Source organism: Scyliorhinus canicula, chromosome 12 (assembly GCF_902713615.1).
Source record: "Scyliorhinus canicula chromosome 12, sScyCan1.1, whole genome shotgun sequence".
NCBI classification, from domain to species: Eukaryota; Metazoa; Chordata; class Chondrichthyes; order Carcharhiniformes; family Scyliorhinidae; genus Scyliorhinus; species Scyliorhinus canicula.
In genome coordinates this window covers 67,528,299-67,545,489 of record NC_052157.1, presented here as the reverse complement: position 1 = coordinate 67,545,489, position 17,191 = coordinate 67,528,299, and the positions used below count along the sequence as shown (strand labels likewise).

Here is a 17,191-nt window from a genome sequence, read left to right as displayed (position 1 = left end):
GTGTGTGTATGTATATATATATATATATTTGCAAATTGGTAAAGTTTACTTTTAGGGAATCCAGCCCTTGTTTACTGACAGCTCCATATGTTTTTAGAAGATGTATTTCACTCAGTGTTGAAGGACCATGCAGATTCTTTTTTGGAGTGGTCTTTAGAATGGTATTCGAATTTGCCATTGAGCAGGGAACAGTGGGACAACATCCTGCAAAAGTAGTGCTTTCTGGTTTTGGTTCCCAGCATCACCGAACCCCTGACATCACCATCAAGTGTCCCAAAGAACCAGAGGAACTGGGTCTGTGCTTGTAATCCTCTTTGCTCAATCCTTCTGCTTTCCGATTGTGGAGTTTGGCATCGCTGGGCTCTTTGGACCATTGTCTGATTATCCTTTGAGAGTTAGAATATTGTCCAGTTACATCTGTCAATTTAAAAATGTGTAATCCAGTAATGCCCTTTTTCAAGTAAAGTCACCATAGTGCAAGGTGACCCTTTTGAGGGGGAGAGCTGACTGGTGGTGATTTTGCCTGAAGATCACCAGACCTCAGACCAGCGCAGGGTTGAGAAGACGAGGCCTTCATGGACATTCCAGCCGGTATAGGAATTGAACCCACGCTGTTCGCCTCGCTTTAGATCATGAACCAGCTGTCCAACCAACTGAGCGAAACCGTGCATGGAAATTAAAATTGAAAAGAGTTCAGGAGGAAGGGTTAACTTCTCTACCAGTTTGCAACAGTGTGGAGCAAAGCATTCTTGGATGCATGCAGCTAACTCTCGACTGTTAACAAAAATGTTCCAGCAACTTTTTTTCAGGAAAGATCACATTTTGTGTTCAACTCGAATTCAAATGTATTATTTGAAGAACCATTTTTTTCCTCGCAATGCCACTCTGACTCCAGATCATGGTTTCAATTCTGGAATAATAAAGTTAGAAAGACCAGAAAGTTAGATTTTAGAAATGTCGAGTGTACAATTCAGTTGCTAAAATTTGATCCTCTCCCCTTGTCTATTGAGTGAATGATCCTGCCAAACAGATATGTTCAGTGTATTGCCATGAAGAAATGACCAATGAATTCATCAATGCAATTTGATGCAGCAATTGTTTTTGAAACAATGTTTTAGTAATGGGTAGCCCTGAAGCTGGAATTAAAGATCTGTAAAGCAATGTTCAGTGCTCTACTCTACTTAGATTTGAATGGACTATCTTGGCTTCATGTACTGAAAGTATTTTAAATTGTTAACATTTCATATTTATGTTCTACCATTTATGCCTGTATTGCCTAGAGGTTTGAGAGCTAGTATGTTTCTCTCTTGAATAATGATCTAGTTGGTGTTCACAGGATGATTTCAAAGTTTGTGGATGATGTGAAATCTGGAAGTATTGTAAACCGTGAGGCAGACAGTGTCAAACATCAAAAGGGTGTAGACGAGCTGGTGGAGTGGGCAGATAGGTGGCAGATGAATTTCAATGTGGAGAAGTGTGAGGTGACGTATTTTAGCATGAAGAACATGGAGAGACAAAATAAAATAAGGGGTACAATTCTTAAAGTGCTGCAGGAGAAGAGGGACCCGAGTGTAGAATTAAAACCATAGAATTCCTACAGTGCAGAAGGAGGCCATTCTGCCCACTGAGTCTGCACCCAACCCTCTGAAAGAGCAGCCTACCTAGGTCCACTCCCTTGCCCTACCCCGTAACCCCATAGCCCCCCCTAACCTGCACATCTTTGGGCAGTGGGAGGAAACTGGAGCACCTGGAGGTAACCCACGCAGACATGGGGAGAATATGCAAACTCCACACAGACAGTCACCCACGGCTGGAATCAAACCCGGGTCCCTGGCACTGTGAGGCAACAGTGCTGACCAGTGTATATGTGCATAGATCATTGAAAGTGGCAGGACAGGTGGGGAGATTAATTGATAAAGCATAAAGTATTCTGGGTTTTATTAAGAGGAGCATAGAGTACAAGACCAAGGAGGTTATGCTGAACTTAAACAAGACACTAGTTAGATCTCAGCTGGAATATTGTGTACAGTTCTGGGTGCTACACTACAGGAAGGATGTAAACACATTGCAGAGACTGCAGAAGAAGTTTACAAGAATGGTTCCAAGGATGAGAAACTTCAGTTATGGGGCTAGATTGGAGAGGTTGGGACTGTTCTCCTTGGAGAGAAGACCAAGAGGAGATTTGATAGAGATATTCAAAATCATGAGGGGGCTGGACAGAATAGATAGGGAGAAACCGTTCCCACTCGTAAAAAGATCGAGAACGAGTGGGCACAGGTTTAAAATGATTGGCAAAAGAAGCAAATGTGATGTAAGGAAAAAACCTTTTCCACACAGCAAGTGGTTCAGGTCCCGAATGCAATGGTGGGAAGCATGGGGAAGGTGGGTGCAATTGAGGCATTTAGGAGGGCAATGTGCAGGGGTGTGGGGAAAAGGCAGAGGATTAGCACTAATTCATGGTGCTCATTTGGAGAGCCAGTACAGAAACGATCGGCTGAATGACCTCCTGCCCTGTAACAATTGTGTGATTCTGTGATAATTGTCGTATTTATCAAAACAGCAGCCGGTGTAACAATTGCATTTGTTAACCCATGTTTAGTGTCAGGATGCATGACATTGTGAATTGTGTTTTTCTATTTAATTAAACTTCTCAGGATTATACACATTTTAGTGTCCAATATTGACCAACACTGATTCTGTGTAAGTTTTGATATTGCAACCATCGCAACCCGCTGTCGGGAGTGCGCTGCCAGCGGGAAAAGTTAATCGCAATGACCAGAGAATTCTAGCCTTTACTTCAAGGTGCAAGTTTACGGTTGCCTTGCTTCTTCATTGGCATCTGGGCATTATTTACGTTGTGTTGGGAAATGAATGTTGCACTTTTTCAGAGAGTCACTTTCTCCTCTTATCCTGTTCCTACAGTTGGAGTAACTCTGAAAATTCAAATTGGGGCTTTGATAGCAGGGAACGCCGGTGAGGAACTGAAACTCCCCTGCCAATTACCCGGCGATCACTCCAATGTGAATGTTGTGCAAGTGGTATGGTTGAAGCAAGCGAGCCCAAAGGCTGAAACACTGGCCGTGTACAACCCCATCTTTGGGACAAATTACCCGACGACGCCAGGGAGGATCACTTTCCACAACAAATCTTCTCAAGACTGCTTTCTGAGAATCAACCCCTTGGAGTTAGCAGATGAAGGTATATACAGCTGCGAGGTGAATGTATTTCCCACCGGAACGCATGAATCCCACATCAATCTAACAGTTCTCGGTAGGTAATTAGAGAATGACTGCAATACTTTTTTTTGCAAATAGATATACTTTATCAAAGTACCTAAAGGAACATTGCAAACATTCCAAAATGGCCATCCCAGAGAGGGAAATGATATTCAATGTTTCCACAGAGATCATGACCAGAGTTCTCCAGTCATTGGGATTCTCTGTTTCCACTGGCAACACACCCCCGCCCACGGATTTACTGGTGGTGTGGGGTGCCTTCCATGGAAAATCCCATTAACAAGTGGTGGGAAGAGAGAATCCTGTCTTCAGCGAATGGCGTGCGCCAAGAATTACGCGGCTGGGGGACGTGAGACCAGCCCCGTGTTTCACTCTGTATAATTTTGGTAAATGCTTTCTGGCTGGGCCAGCGTTTATTGCTCATCCCGAATTGCTCTTGGACTGAGAGGCTTGCTAGATCATTTATGAATGCATTTAATAGTTAACCACATTTCTGTGGAACTCATGTCACATGTAGGCCAGACCAGCTAAGGACAGCAGATTTCCTTCTCGAAAGGACATTGAGACCTCTAATAAAAACAGAAAATTCTTGATAACCTCAGTAAGCCTGGCAGCATCTGTGAAGGGAGAAACAGAGGGATTCCCTTTTCCTGCTGCACCTCCAGCCTGCAGGTTTCCTGACAGCATGGGGTGGCTTCAGTGGGAAATCCCATTGACACGCGGTAGGAACAGAGACTCCCGCTGCCCGCAAGGATCAGAGGATCCAGCCCAGAGTTAAAGTTTTGGTTGCAAATGACCCTTATACAGAAGGATCTGTAGGAGGATTGTTTAGGGCGCTGGATTCTCTGGTCCCACATGTCACGTGAGAGTACCTTTAAGAAATGGGTGCTTAAGAAATGTACCTTTAAGAAATGGGTGTTTATCAGTGATGTCAGAGTGTGGGTGGAGCTGGGCTGTCTGGCAGCTTTTTACTTTTGTTTTAGGCTGTTTGCTGCAGGGTGTGTTTTAGTTTCATTTTCAGTGTTGGAGCTGAAGCCAGACAAAGCAGGTGTAATGCTGTTCTATCTGCCATCAAAATCCTATCTCCTGATCATTTGGTGAATTCAGAATTATAAATGTTCTCAGTAGTGAATGTAAACCTGATGTGCTTCTGTTAAAAGTTGTTTCTTTTGTCTTCTAGATGTTGTTTGGGAAGTAATTTTATAAAAAAAAAAAAAATTTAGAGTACCTAATTATTTTTTCCAATTAGGGGGCAATTTAGCGTGGCCAATCCACCTATCCTGCACATCTTTTGGGTTGTGGGGGTGAAACCCACGCAGACACGGGGAGAATGTACAAACTCCTCACGGACAGTGACCCAGAGCCGGGATTCAAACCTGAGTCCTCAGCGCCGTAGGCAGCAATGCTAACCACTGTGCCACCGTACTGCCCTTCTTGGGAAGTTATTAAGGATTACTTAGTGTTGTATTCTTTGGGGGTTGTATTTGAATTAATGGTTGCTAAGATGTTCACTGTATGTTTTAAAAAGGTTAACTTGAGTTCATAGAATAAACATTGTTTCGCTTTAAAAAATACTTTTCCATTTCTGCTGTACCAACCCTGTAGAGTGGGCCGTGTGCTTCCCATACCACAATCTATTAAAAGTTGTGGGTCAGGTGAACTCCATGATACACTTTGGGATTCTCTAAACCCTGGCCCATAACACACAGCCAAGTGTTTCTCAGCAATGTATCAATTACTGATGGCATAATTCTCTACTCCCGCTGCCTGTCAATGTATTCCGCATTGAAGTCACCGGGAAAACCACAGCCAAAGCTGCGCTGTCGGCGGGAAGAAAGAATCCCAGTAGCCGCAGAATCCCGGCCATTAACTCTGTTTCTCTCTCCACAGATGCTGCCAGGTGCACTGTGTATTATCCAGCATTTTCTGATGTTATTTCAGATTTCCAGCATCCATTTGCTTTTATTTCGGGCATGTAATATTTATTCTGTACTTTCAATGTGAGTCATGAAGCCTGTGGGGGTGGGGGGTCTATAACATTCACCGCCTCTACAGCACCATTCACTTGACCCAGCCTTTGCAACAGTGGCACCAGTCCCACATGAGCCAGGAGAAGATCTAAACTCCACCCGTCAGCATGATGGTTCAATGACCAATTCTTGGCCAAAATCTACAAAACAGAAGGCTGCATTGATGTGACACCTCACAACACATCGGCAAACGCAGTGCAGACAATGCTGTAGGCATTGTCGCCAATGCAGGCAGAGAGGGCAGTCAATTTCAATTCACCAAGATCCCACAAACAACAAGTTACAATGACCATTATAATCTGCTTTCATAATGTTGGTTGAGGGATGAATATTGGCCCCTGACATCCTGGGGAAAGAGAATCCTGGATACCTTATGCCCAGGCAATGCCCAGGAAAGGCTTGGCAAGCTAGGCTTAAGTCTACTGGAGTTTAGTAAGAGGTGATCGATTCAAGGCTTTCAGTTCCTGAGGGAGATGGAGAGCATGTTTCCTCTTGTGGGAGAATCTAGGACTAGGGTTCATTGTTTAAAAATAAAGGGTTGCTTATTTATGACAGAATTGAGGAGAATTGTTTTCTCTCAGAGAGTCTTGTGGGTCTCTGGAACTCTCTTCCTCTAAAGGCAGTGGAAGCAGAGTCTTTGAATAATTTTTAGGTTGAGCTAGATGGATTCTTGATTAACAAGGGGATGAAAGGTTATCAGGAGTGGGTAAGAATGTGGGGTTGAGGTTACAAACAGGGGCAAAATTCTCCGACCCCATGCAGGGTCGGAGAATCGCCCGGGGCCGCCGAAAATCCCGCCCCCGCCGTGGCAGAAATTCTTCGCCACTCGGGAATTGACGGGGGCGGGAATCGCGCCTCGTCGAGCCCCCTGCGGCGATTCTCCGGCCCGTAATGGGCCGAAGTCCTGCCGCTGGGAGGCCTCTCCCACCGCCGAGGTTTGAACCACCTCTGGTGGCGGCGGGATCGGCGGCGCGAGCGGGCCCCCGGGGTCCTGGGGGAGGGGGGGCGGGGCGATCGGACCCCAGGGGGGTGCCCCCACGGTGGCCAGGCCCGCGCTTGGTGCCCACCGATCGGTGTGCGGGCCAGTGCTGTGGGGGCACTCTTTCTCTTCCGCCGCCGCCACGGCCTACACCATGGCGGAGGCGGAAGAGAATCTCCGCTGACGTCACCACCGGCGCATGCGCAAACTGGCGAAGGCCTTTCGGCCAGCCCCTGCGCCGGGCGGCGGGCGTCAAAGGCCGTTGATGCCGGTTTTGGCGCCAGTCGGCGTGGTGCCAACCGCTCCGGCGCGGGCCTAGCCCCAAAAGGTGCGGAGAATTCCGCAGCTTTGGGGAGGCCCGACGCCGGAGTGGTTGGTGGCACTCCGCTAAGCCGGGGCCCCCCGCCGGGTAGGGGAGAATCCCGCCCCAGATCATCCATGATCTCCTGCTCCTAATTCTTGTTCTGTAACCACACCATTGTGACTCGGGGCGAGAGTGCTGACACCTATATTGTTCGGTAAGACAGGTTAATAGCATGTGTCTCACCCCAATGTATCTATTTTCAGGCCCACTCCATTAACTGTTGGTATTGGAGACGTTTCCTCAGCTTACTTAGTATCGACGCAGCAGTGGACTGTTATAATTTGCCCAGCATTTTCGAAGTTGCATTCATCCCATCCATTTCTTTTCATCCTCAGTGAAGCCCACCATTGAGGTGGTCGCAGTACCGGCAGACACTCGGATGGCAGAAGCGCCAGTCGCCACTTGCACAGCAGCCAATGGGAAGCCAGCAGCTGATATAACGTGGATGGCCAAAGTCCCAGGGACAGTCACGTCAAGGCTGGCCCACTACCCAAATAGGACAATAACCATTACCAGCCAGTACAGAATCGCACCCAGCAGGAAGGCCAACAGGGAGACCTTAACCTGCCTTGTTTCCCACAAAGCATTGAGAGATCGGGTGAGCTCAGTAGTGACATTGTCAGTCCAATGTAAGTATTGAAGGAGGAAGTTGTTTTAAACTGGCAATTAACTGAAAATAAATGATGAGTACATTAACTGTATGATTGAACCATTGACATTGTACAGTTCCATAGGGAATGATATGGAGGTTTATTATTTTGCTATTTTCTTGATCATATTACCAGAATTTACTTACTGTTTATTTAACACCTTTTGCAAGCGTTCTAATCTGCTCATATTCCAAAGAAGCAGTGGTGGCCAGTACTGCCAGACAAACACGAGGATGTGATAAATCAGAGCTAGAGTCGGTTATTCGGCCCATCGAGACCACTATGCGGTTGATCTTTAACCTTGTCTGTGCCTTCCCACATTAATACCTTGTCCACTGATTCCCTCAGCATTTCATAATCCCTCTACTTCAGTCGGAATGTATTCAGTGATTGAACCTCCTCAATCCTATGGAATAGAAAATCTCAATGATTCATAACCATCTGATGGATGGATGGACGGACGGATGGACAGATGGATGAATGGACACCAGCTGGACAGACAGATGAATGAATGGATGGCTGGATGGACAGATGGATGGATGGATGTTATCTGAGGAAGGATGACCTTGCTACTGTATTGAGGGAGTGCAGCGAAGGTTTACCAGGCTGATTCATATGAGGAGCAATTAAATCGGTTTGGATTACATTCATCGGAGATGAGAAAATGAGAGAGGATCTCGTAGAAACTTCTAAAATTCTAGCAGGGTTAGGCAAGGTAGATTCAGAAAGAATGTTCCCGATGGTGGGGGAGTCCAGAACTAGGGGTCATAGTTTGAGGATAAGGGAGAAACCTTTTAGGATTGAGGTGTGGAGAAATGTCTTCATCCAGAGAGTGGTAAATCTGTGGAATTCACTATCACAAAAAGTAGTTAAGGCCAAAACATTGTGTGGTTTCCATATGGGGGCACTCTTCCTCCACGTCAGCTGGTGTAAATGTCCTCGATGGCCGACGCGGAGATGAACCCCCCCCCCTGCGCATGTGCTGGGATGGCACCAGGACAAACTGGCGCTCACGCGCATTCGCCAACTTGCATCGGCCATCGGGGCGCAAACCACTCTTGCGCCGGCCTAGCCCAATCCTCCGCACCTTCGGGGAGGCCCTATGCCGGAGTGGTTCATGCCACCCTTCGGTGCCGGGACCACCCGCCACGCCGAGTAGGGGAGAATCCCGCCCCAGCAAGCATTTAAACTTTGGCAACTTTTAAAACAAAATTCTAATCATCCTGAGCTAATCATTTTCTAACAATTGAGACTCTATATAGGCCATTAGGTACAAAGGAATTATCGGTTTTAAGTCCCATTGTTTTGTTTTTGGCACTTTTCCATTGGGTTGCTGGGTTTACGGGGATAGGGTGGAGGTGTGGGCTTAAGTAGGCTGCTCTCTCCAAGTGCCGGTGCAAACACAATGGGCCACATAGCCTCCTTCTGCACTGTAAATTCTATGGTTCTATAGGTCCTGGGGCTGAAGGAATCAAGGGAGATGGGGGGAAGGCGGGATCAGTATATTGAATTTGATGATCAGCCATGATCATAATGGTGGAGCATGCTCGTAGGGCCGAATGGTCCTCCTGCTTTTATTTTCTGTGTATGTATAAGGAGGTGGATGGATGGACCATTGGAGGGATGGTTGGGTGGGTGGAAGGTTGGGTGGGTGGGTGGGGGATGGATGGACATATGGCTGGATGGACAGGTGGACAAATGGCTGGATGGACAGAGGACAATCAGATGGATGGATGTGTAGACCTGGATGGATGGATCCAGACAGACCCTCACATTCTGAAACTGCAGTTGTCTCTCGGGCAGACAAGACAGTTATTGTTTCAAAGCAACATAACATAGTGTCGAGATCATTTTAAATGCATGCATTTTATTTTACCGAGAAGCACAGAAATTAGAGATTATTTATTTCCTCCATTATAAACTATAAAAAGTGGAGGGCGGTTAATGCGCTTGGATTCTATTTCTTAGTTTGGGAATGTACTTGGGCAAATATATATCCTTTGCAATGCAGCATTGTGATATTTCCTTTCATTTCTTATGATGCCCGGTCTCCAGTAGACCACATTCTGAATTAACAATGCAGAAAAGTGCTCACTGATTGCTTTTTTGGAATTTTGTTTTCTCTGGTTAGACCCTCCGGAAGTGTCGATTACAGGATATGACGGCAATTGGCACATTAACAGACGCAATGTCAGCCTCAACTGCATTGCTGAGGCGAATCCTCCAGCAACGGCCTACCACTGGACAATGTATGTGGGTTTACAATATAGCTAACATGGCTCTTTCTAGAACACCAAGGTGACATCACGCATATTGTACACCATTAAAATCTAGTAACTACTTTACATAGTTATTGCCTCTCACACCTGTACCAGAGAAATGTTTAAGGTTCTTGGATACTGTGCATTTGAAAGCAAGGGGGCTGGATTCTCCGATTGTGAGGCCATGTCCTCCATCTGGCATGGGAATGGTGGTGTTTTACCCCTGGAAAATTCGGGGCAAAACGGCCACAGATCCTCCGTATAGCTGGGGGCTAGCATGCCAGCATCGTAAAGCACCACACTCTAGCTGCTGATACGGCCCAGAGAATTGCTAGGTCAGTGGCCACGCAAGCGCAGAGCGGTGGCCTGCCGTGGACCCGGCCTGCGAAATAGTGCCCCCACTTTAGCCGGCTCGCGCATCCCGGAACAGCCCCCAAAAGTGCCCCACGCCCTTGATAAACTCACCCCTGCCCACGGATCGACCCTCCCCCGACTGTTGCGGTGCTGGACTGAATCCAAAGCTGCCACACTGAGTTCCTGACAGCTGAGACCATGAGAGACCCATGACGTCAGGGACTTGGCTGGTCGGGGAGTGGAGCATCAAAGGGTGGGCCTCGGGCAATGTCCTGAGGCCATCGGTATGCTGCTTTGGAGGGGGCGGAAGCATCAAGAAAGTGGTGTCACCCTCGATTTGGTCGGGAACTTTGATTCTCTGGCTGATCGCCGAACGCAATTTTGTAGAATCCAACCCAGTGTTTTTCAAGTTTTCTCTCTGTCTTATATTCACCACTCCATCTATCTCTTTATCTCTTGACCTCTCTCAATCTCACTGTCTCTCAGTCGCTGTCTCTCTCTGTCTCTACCCCTATTGGGCCTCACGGTAGCATGGTGGTTAGCATCAATGCTTCACAGCTCCAGGGTCCCAGGTTCGATTCCCGGCTGGGTCACTGTCTGTGTGGAGTCTGCACGTCCTCCCCGTGTGTGCGTGGGTTTCCTCCGGGTGCTCCGGTTTCCTCCCACAGTCCAAAGATGTGCGGGTTAGGTGGATTGGCCATGCTAAATTGCCCGTAGTGTAAGGTTAATGGGGGGGGATTGTTGGGTTACGGGTATGTGGGTTTAAGTAGGGTGATCATTGCTCGGCACAACATCGAGGGCCGAAGGGCCTGTTCTGTGCTGTACTGTTCTATGTTCTATGTTCTCTCACTATCACTCTCTGTACAAAGAAGGCTGAGGGGTGACCTAAGGGAGGTCTCCTGCAAAGTAGTCATGTCCCTACCTTTGTGTCCAAGCCCCACTTCAGGGTTTGATGACCTAGTAAGGTGAGTTTGCAATGTGGTCAGACGGGTTGATTTATCAGCCCATAAATCCTTCCTGTATGCCCGATGGCGTGGGTTAATATAGCGGGAGAATTTCCTGGTCAGCCATACCACAGAAGGTAATAACAAACTACTGCAGTGCTTTGGCGAGCATACGCATGGCCCACTTTAATAGAAGTCCATGGTCATCAATGCACTGCCTCGTGATGGTACCTGAAGTCAGAAGGAAGGATGGGGCGTGGGGGGGGGGGGGGGATCTTCAGAATGGAGAGAGGTTGTTTTACAGATTGAATACAAAGGGGAATAATTCTCCTTGTGAGAAAAAGCCGACCGAGAGGCCATCGTAATCCGGTTGTCACAAAGATAGAATTGGATGACGATCTGAAGAGCAAACACTTGCAGGACTGCAGAAGAAAGACAGGGCAGGTCCAAAGATGTGCAGGTTAGGTAGTTTGGCTACGTTAAATTGCCCCTTAGTGTCCAAAATGTAGGCGGGATTGTGGGGGTAGGATGACGCAATGGGCCTAGGTATGGTGATCTTTTGGAGGGGCGGTGCAGGCTTGATGGGCCAAATTGTCTCCTTCTGCACTGTCAGACTTCTAGGATTTTCATGAGGGGCACTAGTTGAATAGTAATTGCAGGGAGCTGGCACAAACACAATGGGCCAAGTGGCTGCCTTCTGTGCCATGGTCATGCCATGATTGTATGATTCCAAAATTTAATAGGGAATCCAGAATAAAGTTCTCGACCCAAAGAGTGCTGAAAATATGAAAGGCACTCCGAAAGGGACGGTTGAAGCAAATGGTATGGAAGTTTGTTTTAAGGGGGAGAAGAGAATAGAAAGGTTGGGTCATAGGTTTGGATGAGGAGAAATGGGAGGAGCTTTGAATTGAGCTGGCATGGATTGATTGGGCCAAATAGCCTATTTCTCGCTTGTCCTTTCTCTCACTCTCTCACTCGCTCTCTCCATCTCTCCCTCGAAAGAGTTTGGCATTCTGTCCAGAAAGGATTTAGATGCCTGCATTTGAATGAACCCTCGGGAATACATGACTTAAAATTAATTGTGGCTGAAGGATATCTGAGACCCCCTCTGCAGTGTGAGCAAAGGTATTGACAGAAGGTTATGTCCATTAATCCAGGACCAAGGGACCTGGGTCTGAAACTGCCCGAGCAGTAGGAAAGCATCTATACATTGAACAAGTGGACCACTCTGTCAATGGAACCTGGGTCTGTGAAGCCACAAACGTGTTCGGGAAAGGGAAGGGTGAAGTTACAGTTGTAGTGAGCGAGGTAGACTCGCTCAGTGCAGGTAAGCTCCCGTGTGCTACTGCATTTGAATGTCAATGTTCCTCCTTGCACAGAAACAAGCAGAGTTTGTAGGTGCTGCCTGGTTTTGGACATTACAGTGTGCATCCTATTTTGGGTTAACACCAATTAAACTAAAACAAATTAAGTTGGGGACTGTGCCTTAATAATAATAATCTTTATTGTGACAAGTAAGCTTACATTAAGACTGCAATGAAGTTACTGTGAAAAGCCCCTAGTCGCCACATTCCGGCGCCTGTTCGGGTATACAGAGGGAGAATTCAGAATGTCCAAATTACCTAACAGCACGTCTTTCGGGATTTGTGGGAGGAAACCGGAGCACCCGGAGGAAAACCACGCAGACGCAGGGATAACGTGCAGACTCCGCACAGCCAGTGCCCCAAGCCGGAATCGAACCTGGGACCCTGGAGCTGTGAAGCAACAGTGTTAACCACTGTGCTACCGTGCTGCCCTCAAGGGATACTGCCTGAAACAAAAAGCCTATCACAAATGAAACTTAAGACATTAAATCAAAATGTGAGTAAGGGGGACGGTAAGGCACCACTGTCCCCAGTACGCCCACGGGGCATGAAAAGGTGACATGTGTGCAGCAAGCAAGGGGCCCATTGGGCAGATTGTGTTTTACACTTGCAGATAAAATTAATGGCGCTTTCTCTGCTTGGGTTTTTCCAGGCACGCCATTTAGATCCACCATCGTGTACGTTGCCACAGGAACAGTTGTTGGGATCCTGTTCGTAACTGCCTTTGTATCCTATGTGATAGTGAAGAAAAGACAGAGGACCGAAGGTGAGCGATCGAGCATACTTCCTGACCCATTTCAAACTCCACCTTGAGGAACACACAGGGTTGGGTGATCGGAATGAGTTTGGGTCACCTTTGGCTGCCTGTCACTTTTTATTTGACACACTTTCATGGAGCTCCTTGGGATATTTTACGATTTCAACAGAGCCACATCAACTAATGCTGGAGATGCTCTTGCACATCAACTGCCTGTTTTGATTTGGGCTTCGAGGAAAATGATTTTAAATGGTCTCATGTGCGTGTTATGTTTTCAAGACAGTCCTGTTCTGGTTTTGGGCCTTCCTTGAAACTTACTTGTGAATATCAGAGGCTGACAGAGAACAGTGCTTTTCCACATTTGCACCTTTCCCTTGAAAAATGGCGTGACATAATTGAAGGGTTACATCCCTGATTCCACGTGGCTGAGCTGCAGTGTGAAAGTGGCCTCAACCATCTTTCTAACTGCTGATGGGATTGTTGACCCTAACTGGTTGGGCAGGGTGTCATGGGATATCTCACTCCACCTAGGATGAATCGAAGGATGTCCACTGCTCTCATATTGCAATATCCCGCTGAATATCAAACGGGAATTCAGGAACATTGGTGGTGTCCACGCGCCTGGACTACCTGCTGTCCAACGCAGTGGTAGTTCATTGTTATACTCCCTGATACCAGCATTGTGTGGAGGGGATGGTAGAACAGCTCAACTCAACTCGCTGAAGAAGTAGGACAGCTGGCCATATAAGACCATAAGACAATATGACATCGGAGCAGAATTAGGCCACTCGGCCCATCTGGTCTGCTCCATCATTTGATCATGGCTGATATGTTGCTCACCCCTATTCTCCTGCCTTCTCCCTTTAACCGCTGATCCCCTTATTAATCAAGAATCTATCTATCTCTGTCTTAAAGACACTCAGTGACTTGGCCTCCACAGCCTTCTGCGGCAATGAGTTACACAGATTCACCATCCTCTGGCTGAAGAAATGCTCTAATTACACCGCCGTCTCCAAAAGCCTGCTGCCGTTCAAACAAGGATTTTTAAAACCATGACTGCAGCAGTCATACACACACTAACCCAGGCTTTTAACCCTTACTGCACCAAATACATATAATACAATATCTGAAATTCTTGTATTAATCACAGCAGATATGGAGAAATACCTAATGTCCTTCCTGAAAATTAAACACCTAATTAATAGCAAGAATGATGGTACAAGATGTGGTACATTTAGCAAGGAAACTGACTGAATGTTCAATACCCAGTTTAAAAATGGGACTCATTCTCTTCTATTTCTTTATTCACCCAGACACCAAAGCAGAAACTAAGCCGCCTCCAGCAAAGGTAAGTTAAAATGACTTGCTGAATAACATAATGGCCTGAAGATGTCCAAGGCTGCCTGAGCTTTGTTTCAAAGCAGAAATCTTGACAGTGACTTACTGTGAACTGAGAAGAGTAGGAATTGAGATTTAACTCTCCGAGGCCCATTTCTCCAATTAACCCAGAATGCCTAACGATCATTCCGTTGCTGCACAGTAACTCCCAGGTCGAAGAATGGAATGTGGAATCAACATGCAGGTCTCATTGATAATGGTCTTGGAAATAACAAGAGTGTCATAAAAAACCTACAAAGTTCATGAAAGTCTTCCAGGGAAGGAAAGCTCCTGTCCATACCTGGTCTGTCCAACATATGATGCCAGATGTTACATCGATGTGATTCGCTCTTAACTGCCTTCGCCCTTAACTACCAACACGCTTAATAACCATTCTTAATATATGAATGCGAATAGGTTCATGCCCTGGACTTGAAGGATTTAAATGGTGAGATGTCCAAATGCAGCAAGACCTGGACAATATCCAGGCTTTGACTGACAAGTGGCAAGTAACATTTGCACCAGAGAAGTATTAGCTAATGACCATCTCCAATAAGACTAACAATATTCCTTTGATATTCAAATGCATTACCATTGCTTAATCCCCCACTATCAATGTCCTGGGAGGTTACCATTGATGGGAAACTGAACTGGACTAGCCAAATAAATAATGTGGTGACAAGAACAGGTCGAAGGCTGGGATACCTGCAGCGATTAACCTATCTCCTGACTGCCAACAGCGTGTTCACCATCTACAAGGCACAAGTCAGGAGTATGATGGGACACGCTCCATTTGCTGGATGAGTGCTAACTATTCCACAACATTCAATCGCTCCACCACCGATGCACAGTGGCAGCCATGTGCACCATCCACAGGATGCATTGCATGAACCCAGCAAGGTGGCTTAGGCAGCATCTTCCAAACCCATGACCACTACAATCCAGAAGGCAAAAGGCAGCAGATACCTGGGAGCACCAATGCCTGGACGTTCCCTTCCAAGCTGCTCACCAACCTCACTTGGAAATATATCAGCCATTCTTTCACTGTGGTTGAGTCAAAATCCTGGATCTCCCTCCCTAACAGCACTGTGGGTGTACCTACAGTACAGGGTCTGCAGCGGTTCAAGAAAGCAGCTCACCACCACCTTCTGCAGAGCAATTAGGAATGGCAATAAATGCTGACCTATCCAGTGAAGCCCACTCCTCATAAATGAATTCAAAGAACAATATTGGGCCAGAGTCTCCATTGCCCGAGGCTGATATCGTAATCGGCGACTGGGCGGAGTATCCACTCCGACGCCCAAATTGGGCCCTGTGCCAGTTTGGCGCCTGTTTGCGAGTCTCCGCCCCCTCTGAAATGGCACCGCCGCGCCGTGCACCGCACGCCATTGCAACTGTGTTGGCGCGTCATCGGCAGGCCCTCTCGCGATGCTCCTCCCCTGATGGGCCGAGTTCTCGACGTGTGGTTGAAATATGGTCTGAGCGGTCTGGAACACGGAATGGCAGCTGCAGACTGTGTCCAGCGGCACCACAAACGACCGGGATCCATGCCACTGGCAGGGGAGGCTTCCACGAGTGCTGGGGGACTGATGGGGGGTAGCCAGAGGGTGGTCTGTGGAGTCGCGGATGGCGGGTTGTGTTAATGCACGGCTGGCGCCATGTTGTACACAGCACAACCGCTGCAGGTCATTGCCGTGCTCATGCGCGGTCACGGACTCAGCCATTCTCCAGCTGTTTTCAGCGCGTGAGCCGGGAGTTCCATCCGGTGCCGCTGCTAGCCCCTCACCAGTCCTGCAATCGGTGAGGGTTCGCTGTTAATTTTGCCGTCGTAAAACACCCGTGAATTCTCTGTTTCAGCCAGCACTTAGCTGCTGAAATGGAGAAGCCAGCCCCTGGTATCTGTTCCCATTTGCAGAGTTACGTCAGACAAGAAAAATATATCACTGTTCATAGAATTGAAACTGTGTCCTGTTTTATCACCAGCGGAACCACATTACTGTTTTTGCGACTCTGAATCTGAATGTGTTGGACAGTCTTAACCTCACGAGAAGAGAGAACTGTGAAAGGGAAGCAACAGTGAACGCGGATGTCCATATTAACTAGAGACAGTCAATATTGACAGAATAATCCACCTGCTAATAATTCTAAGCAATGGGATATGTACCGAGTTTGTGTTGTGTTATAACTGCTCGGTAACTCGGTGCACTTACCACGCTCGAACAAGCTCTTAATCACCCCCTCTTCTGCAACAATTTACATCCACTTCAATCAAATCCAACCCTTTCCTTCAACAGATGTAAAACACAGCAAACCCGTGCCCCTAACTAATGTGTGTGACTGCCTGCTTCTTATAGCCAGTGAGTGTTCCTTGTCCTTTATTTCTTGGGGATTTTTCATTCAGTTATCAATCAGGCAAAGAGAGACTTGCAATCCTTTAGCGCCCGTGTGGGACCACAGCATGTCTCAAAATGCTCTACCGCAAATTAGGTGCTGGCATTCTTGTTGTGGGAATCGCGGCAGCCAATCTGCGCATAGGAAGATCCCACAAACGGCGGCATGCAAATGACCAAATCCCCAAGTTCAATGATGTTGATTGAGTGATAAATCCTGGCCACAAGACTGGGGAGAACATACCCCCACCCCCCACCCCACCCACCCCCGCACTCCAGGCCAGCCCTTCCCACTTTGAAATGGTGCGATGGGTTATTTTACATCCCTCCATTAGGCAGATGTGGTCTTAGGCTTGCGTGTTATACAAAAGGCAACACTTCTGACAGTGCAGCACTCCTTCAGCCCTGCATTGGGGGAGAGTCAGCCTAGATCTTCACACTCCTGACCTACTGTGGCTCTTGAAATCCACACCCCATAGAATTAT

General features: G+C 47.3%; 1 protein-coding gene across 1 annotated transcript in view; it reads left to right on the top strand.

Annotated features, from left to right (window-relative positions):
* The window catches only part of LOC119974610 (nectin-1-like), a 21,551-nt gene extending 4,630 nt beyond the window's left edge, over window positions 1–16,921 (top strand). Inside the window, exons 2-8 of the mRNA XM_038813644.1 lie at window positions 2,923–3,270; window positions 6,945–7,238; window positions 9,391–9,508; window positions 11,976–12,145; window positions 12,835–12,948; window positions 14,253–14,287; window positions 16,300–16,921. Of these exons, the coding sequence (XP_038669572.1) occupies window positions 2,923–3,270; window positions 6,945–7,238; window positions 9,391–9,508; window positions 11,976–12,145; window positions 12,835–12,948; window positions 14,253–14,287; window positions 16,300–16,419 (1,199 nt within the window). The 3' untranslated portion in view covers window positions 16,420–16,921. The remainder of the gene's footprint in view (window positions 1–2,922; window positions 3,271–6,944; window positions 7,239–9,390; window positions 9,509–11,975; window positions 12,146–12,834; window positions 12,949–14,252; window positions 14,288–16,299) is intronic.
* The last annotated feature ends 270 nt before the right edge of the window (window positions 16,922–17,191 follow it).